The sequence below is a fragment of the Centruroides sculpturatus genome, unplaced genomic scaffold (genome assembly GCF_000671375.1).
Source record: "Centruroides sculpturatus isolate CEXI.00-Female unplaced genomic scaffold, Cexi_2.0 scaffold330, whole genome shotgun sequence".
NCBI classification, from domain to species: Eukaryota; Metazoa; Arthropoda; class Arachnida; order Scorpiones; family Buthidae; genus Centruroides; species Centruroides sculpturatus.
The window spans coordinates 151,560-158,508 of record NW_019384592.1 but is presented as its reverse complement, the minus strand read 5'-3'; the positions used below and the strand labels follow the sequence as shown (position 1 = coordinate 158,508).

The 6,949-nt window shown below is 35.9% G+C and overlaps 1 protein-coding gene across 1 annotated transcript in view; it reads left to right on the top strand.

The window, feature by feature from the left end:
• LOC111624776 (U3 small nucleolar RNA-associated protein 15 homolog) overlaps positions 1 to 6,949 on the top strand; it is a 25,180-nt gene that overhangs the window by 10,546 nt on the left and 7,685 nt on the right. The window contains exons 10-11 of the mRNA XM_023367713.1: positions 2,085 to 2,186; positions 2,250 to 2,371. Of these exons, the coding sequence (XP_023223481.1) occupies positions 2,085 to 2,186; positions 2,250 to 2,371 (224 nt within the window). The remainder of the gene's footprint in view (positions 1 to 2,084; positions 2,187 to 2,249; positions 2,372 to 6,949) is intronic.

Genomic DNA, 6,949 nt, shown 5'->3' with positions numbered 1-6,949 from the left:
GCATTGTGTGTAACAGCATTGGACCAAAGAAAAGACCAATAAGTTGTGAGTTCTTCTTCTGTTGGTGTGCCACTGTGCTGTGTATCAGTGTTTGTTTTGGTACTGATTTGTCTGTAGAAAAGTTTTTCGTTGTTTGTGAACAATTTATTTTGTTGTTTTCGTAGTGTACATGTTTTGTATCGTTTGAGTCTACATGCTTTGGCTGCGAGTTTTTGTTTTAGTGTATCGACGTATTCTGTAATGTGTGTGTTGCGATGTTCATGTTTTGTGTGTGTTTTGATTTTCTTGAAAATGTTTTTGAGTTGTTTCTTTAACTTGGGTGTTATGTTGTTTTTAGCGTATTGTGTCAGCCTGCCTAATTGCTGTCTAATGTCATTTATTTGTGTTTCTATTCTTCTCTGCCAGGCAGGCTTGTGATAGAATTGTGTTTTGTGTGTGTCTGTCTGTCTGTGATTGTATTTTCAGTCCATGGTGTGTCACTACTGTGACTGCCCCAGCATAAACTAATGTATGAATGTCTGAGAGTGTAGAAATTGAATGAATGTAGTTTGGTAGTGAGTGAGTGTTTACATAATTTAATGTTTTTCCTACTTCCTTTGACATGTTGATTTTTGTATTCGTGGTCTTTGTGTGGGATCTGTACCAGTATATTTAGTGAATGTTTCCTGAAATATAAGTGAGAGTGTATTAACTAATTCTATGTTTATGTTATCAATGATAGATGAGGAAGTGCCTGTAATATCATTAGTTGTAGTTATTGTATGTGTGTTATTATCAATGCTTGTTGCTGGATTATCCTGACAGGTTAGAAACATTTAACATTATTAATGAAGATCACCGTCTGTTGATGTATTTGATCAGCAACCTGTTGTTTGATAAGTTCAAGTGTTGTTTGCGGGATAAGGTTGTTGTGTATAATTGTTCTTTTTTGATTGACAACCCTTTGTTCGGTGACAGGGAGGTGAGGATGTTGTTGTATGTATGCTGTCATGTTTGTTTCGAGTCTTGTGATGGTGTAGTAAGTATGAATGATAAACTCGTTCATTTCTGTTGTCCATTTCATCCGTTGGCATGGTTTTCCAGCCTTTGTGGTCTGTGGATGCATTGCCACACCAAGGCTAGGTTGATTCCTCACATCTGTTGAGGGTATTGCAGTAGCCATGCTTGGGCCGGCGCTGCTTTCGCCACCGGTAACCAAGGGAGACTGTGGCCTATTTTTTGAATGTGAGCCTCTGCCTAACCCACGAATGCGGACCTTGTTAACTCAGGCGACGTCCGAGCCAGTATCACACTTTGATCTGGTTACTACCATGATAAATAAGAATGTGGGTGGTCACTCTTAGCTTCATTTCTCCCCATAGACCTTACGGCATGGGAGTCCCTACCAGGAGCTTGTGCTCCAGCCTGCATTGCCCTATGAATCAGTAAAATTACTGGGCTCTCCCACCACGGCCAGGTGGGAGAGCCCAGTAATTTTACACCCACCACGGGAGAGTTATTATTACTGTTATTTCTACATTGTTTTGACTTTATCCAAATAAATAATTTCCTCAGTTAACTAAAAAGTATTAAGTTGTGTCCTCAATGTTTAAGGCTTTATAAAGTGCATCATAGGAATTTGAAAAGCTTTTATTTTGTTAATTGAAGACAAAGTTTTTAAAATTTCGATATAGCTCGGCTGAGATTTAAGTCACTGTTACACTGTCACTATGTAAACAATTCTCAAATACTTTGCTCTGTTTCTTTAATCTTAATGCTTAAAGTCTTTATTTGAAAACAAGAATTACACTAGTAATGGAACAGTGCACTTACTTTAGCTTGTCATATCAAGCCATTTAACATTAATCAGCAACAGATGTTACATGGATTTTAATACTTTGTACTATGTCGACAATAAATGATTTTCTACGTAAGAAGCGAATATAAACTGAGGTGTATAAGCTGGAAAACCTTTGTTCCTGATCCATTGATAAGCTTGGTACTAAGTTGTTTTATTGTAAGACAAGAAATGAAAAACAGACATTCTCATGACAATTTTTGGGTAATTTGGATGATTTTAGAAATATTCATTTTAAATTTTTTAGGAAGATATTAAAGTTCCTCATAAAGATAGAAAACTTTATGCAGCTCACGATCAGAATCTGCGCAGATTCCAACATACCAAGGCCTTGGACATAGCTTTAAAGGTAAACATATTCTGAAAATAATTTTTACCGAGTAGAATGATTTTACATTTCTTAAATTTTCAGTCTAAAAAACCCGAAGTCGTAGCAAGCATATTGAGTGAACTGATGAGGAGAAATCGTCTAAAAGCAGCTCTTGTCGGAAGAGATGAAAAATCTATTAATCCGCTAATGAAATATCTTGTAAGGTAGGAAATTTTACATAAAAGCATAATCTATACATAAAAGCAAAGTTGGGTGCAGCTGGGATACTTCCTAAGGTCCACAAACTTTAAATGTTAACATAATTTTGGCCATGGGTTATTTGTAAAGGGAGGGCCCTGGTTTGATGATTTTAATACAAATACGAAAGAATTTGCCCATTAAAAATGAACATTTCAAATATAACTTTTGTAATGTCTTAGTGGCTAAGGGATTGGAGCTGGATGTCAAGTGCCAATGTGCTAAAAAGTCCTTTTAGTACTTAAGGCAGAGTTTCTAAGTACTTTTATGCATGAGTCATATGTAAATTGATCTAAAGGTGGGATACAACAGTTGCATACTAGAAGATTCTTTATTTTAAAAATATTAAATGATTTTTTAGGGTTAAGAATCACATCTGAACTTATAAAATATAAATTGACACCTTTACTGCATCAGCCAGCTGGTTTCTAAGTGAAGATTTTCTTGTATGCCAAGTGGAATGGTCTCTCTTGATTTTGGTCTATAACAAATGATTGTGTGTCCAAAATAAAAGTCCATTTAGATCTACTTAAATGTGAGTTAGCAGGGGGCCACTGGGATGATCCCTAATGACCACTTAATCTGCATGGGTTGGCGAAACCCGCTCTCAGTTTGTCGGATGGCTTAGGAGGGCAAATCGAGTGGGGAGAGGTGAGGTTGTGACGAAGTGTCCAAATAACTATATGGGTTGACCAATACTAATACATTTAATAAACAATTAAGAGATTATACATATCAAAAGAAAAAGCATAAACAACACACGCGTAAATAATAAAAGGAATCTATTCTATATCTATGTTCTAACCTAAACTAAAGATCAAGAGAGACCTCTTTAAAAGGGATGCGCGGGAGAGAGGGACAAAATTTGGGAAAGGATATTCTTCATAGGATTCGATCTCTTCACATAGGGCGTTGGTAGGATGCACTGGGATCAGCGGTTTATAATCGAAGTTTCCTTGGATGGCGGTATGGAACTAATGTTCCTGGATGTCTGCTCGGCTATGTCCGTTGAGGATGTTGCTTCGGCTGTCTGCTCGGAGGGGCTACTTCTGTGGACTTCTCTTCGGTTGTCCGCCTGGAGGTGCAAATTTGACCCCTTTTTATACTTGTCTTCCCCCCATGATTCCCCTCCAAGATATCTGATGCAATCACCAGCTTGACTTGCGTACAGCTGTGTTTATGTTATCGTCATCCTTTTCTTCCAATAGTTGACATCTTCCGATCATAAAATTGTCAAACTCCCTGATTTATTGACGTGAGGTGACTTAACGTCTGACTACATCTTACCCCTTAAAAATCATTGCCTTATTTGGGCATTTAGATTGACTTTCTCATTGGGTCGCTCGGACTTAGAGGGGAGTATGGGATATTGTTTTAGCTTTGTCGGTGACTCTCTATACCTTATATCTTCGTGAAACTTGAACAATCCCTTGGTGAGAGGGGAGTCCTTCTTTGGACGATTAAGGTCATCTTCGATGTGACACAGTACACAAAGTGTGAAAATTCACACTTATATCCAAATTCTCACATAAATATATTTAATCCACCTAAGTTCATTTTTATTTTGTACATAATGCTTTGGAGTGCCCACTTTAACATCAAAACTGTCCCAGTTCCAAGTGCCCTCCTCCTCATTTTGTTCTTTTTGCTATTGTCTTTTTTAACCCCAACAGCTTGTTCTCATTTTTATCTTGATTTTACCCTCTTACACTATGCTAGCTTATGAGGAAATGGGCTTACAACTATCTTCTGCTTCTGAAAGGAAAGTACAGTAGAGCGTCGATTTTCTGAATCAATTGGGGACTGGGGTTGTTCGTATAACTGATATTTCGGATAACCAATTTATATACGAAAAAATAGTTTAACGTATCCGATGTTAAAATTTTTATCCATTGCGTGTCGCTTTGCGTTGAATTTTCATCGATGTTAAGCCTAACAAAGACTATTGTATCATTAAAAATTATTTTTTTATTTTGTACAAACAAAATAAATATATTGAAAAATATAAAAATAATAAAAAATTATACTTCAGATGTTAATTTAGTATCAAAAACGTAAAATATTTGAGTAGCCCAAGACATAGCCAAAGATTGAAGCGCCACAGCACTGGCGAAAATTTAAATTTGCCGACTGGAATTCTTGGAAAATCGACGCTCTACTGTAATATCATAGATGCTCAAAGACATTTCCAAGAAGAATCACTACTATGGAAGTAACAAATTAAACCAGTCTGGCTTGTTCCTGACAGTTTTAGTAAAGTCCAGGAATTTTTCATGGGAATTCCAGCCCATCCTTTTTACACTAGGACTCTGAATTATCTCACTATAAAAGAGCTTATCAAATAAGCTAAGCAATAGGTTAAAATAAAGAGTTGCAGGTTGCGAATCCATGGTACACATTCACCATAAAGGATCATCATTCTTTATTTTGCTGTTCCAAATTAGAATTTTCAATGATATATATACACACAAGATGTCTTATTCACATATTTGAGTTTTTAGTTTCATCATTCTCACCTGGCGTGATGGACAAGAAAATAATTCAGAGCAAAACTTTCCGTGAAAACTGAATTTTTCTAAATTTTATCACTAACATTACTCACAAAGTGGTTCCGATTCTTAAAAAAACCATTACAGGAAGCATGAAAGCTTGTCATAAATTGAGATTCAAGAATGTAATTTGTACAGACACAACCAACTAAAATATTATTTTGATACATTTCAACAATAATAAACTTTGTAAATTTCATCCTTTATTTTTATTAACCAATTTTGTATTAAATTGCACTAAGCATTATTGATATTCAAGGAATATTAGTATGAGGGTCATTCTAAAAGTAAAGAACGTTTGTTTCTCTAGATATTTTTATTTAAGGTAATGAAACAAAACTTATTTTACAACACATATGATACCTTAGCTATATTTCTACATAGTCGCCATACAAATTTAAACATTTGTCATAGTGTATCATCGGCTTTTCTATGCCTTCTGCAAACTCAATGACTGGTTCAAGAACTTGGCGGTAACTAACGGCCTCTTTCAGTTCATTGTCACTTCCATAGTGATTCCCGGCTAAAAAATCCTTCAATTTTGGGAAAAGATGTAATCACTCGGAGTCTAGTCTGGGCTATAAGAAGGATGTTCAAAAACTTCCCACTTAAACTGCTGAAGCAAGTTCTTTGTCAACGCTGCAGCATGCAGATGTGCATTATCCTGAAGAAGCACAATAGAGAGGTTGCGGCCAATGTTTTCATCGTGAAAACATGTACATCAGACATTCGGTAAGACCATCTTCCTGTAAGCCTAAAAGTTAGAAAATGGTGTTTGGAACGAACATAATTCCACTGATGTTCCAAATGCCATTGTCAAAACTTCTAGGCTTACAGGAAGATGGCACTGAAGTCCGACGTACATGTTTTTGCGATGAAAACGTCTGCCGCAACCTCTCTAATGCCTCTGGACAACAATCCACACAGTTTGTTTCAAATTGAAGCTTCATTCATCACATTGCCATATTTATACTACGAACCTCACACTTGGCAGGATCTTTAATTTTGTCACATATTTCAAAGTCACACTGTAAACAGTAAACAATCGTTGTGGCTCTCTGTTAGCAGCAGTGGAGTGTGGTGTGAGAACTGTACGGCTTGTCACATCAAAATGTTCTCTTCTTTTAGAATGACCCTCATACATTAGCAAAATTTCTGTAGCCAGGATATTTTCCTAGTTGTACAGAACAGTCCAGATATATAAATCCTCAAGCACAAATCCAACAAATTTACAGCTAATTATAGGCAATTATTTATTGTGATATCATCACAATGCCAGCATGAAATTTTTAATCATATTTATTTTAATTTAAAAAAAATCCAGTCCAGACTGGAAGTTACTTGACGTTCATATATAATTAAATTGGGGTCTTCAACCCATAAGCTTTCCATATCTGGTCTCTTAATATCAAACAGAGACCAGACAGACAACAGTGGGAGTGTATAGGTCTGTAATTTGAACATTTTGGCCCAATAGAGCAGAGATGTACTATAGTGGGTTTTTGCAAACCCACTATAGTACCATATTTTTAGGACACAAGTTTCATAATTAGAGATCTGCTAATGTCTTACCACTAAATCACAAAATATTTGCTGTGTAATAGCTGACAAGGATTAAATGTTTTATGCACAGAGGTAAGGTTCTGTAGTTAATTTAACTTGATATCCTTTTGATGGTTGGAATCCTAAGCCATGTTAGAATGTGGTTAAGAAAAGAGGATTCAGAAAAATAAACATACAGTAAGACCTTTCTTGATTAACACTGATTTGATATAATGTGGTCTGCTCGAAACCAGGGAAACTCAAAATTTACACCAATTCAAATTATTGTGGCATTTTGTTGATTCATATATAATATGATTATTCCCAAACACAAACCAATTGGCAAAAGGTGGCAATTTATTGTAGCACTGAACTTTCCCTAAATATATGTTTGTCTGGTGCAATTTTGGAAAAAATATATCATTATGGATGCCATGGGCAATATCAACTTCT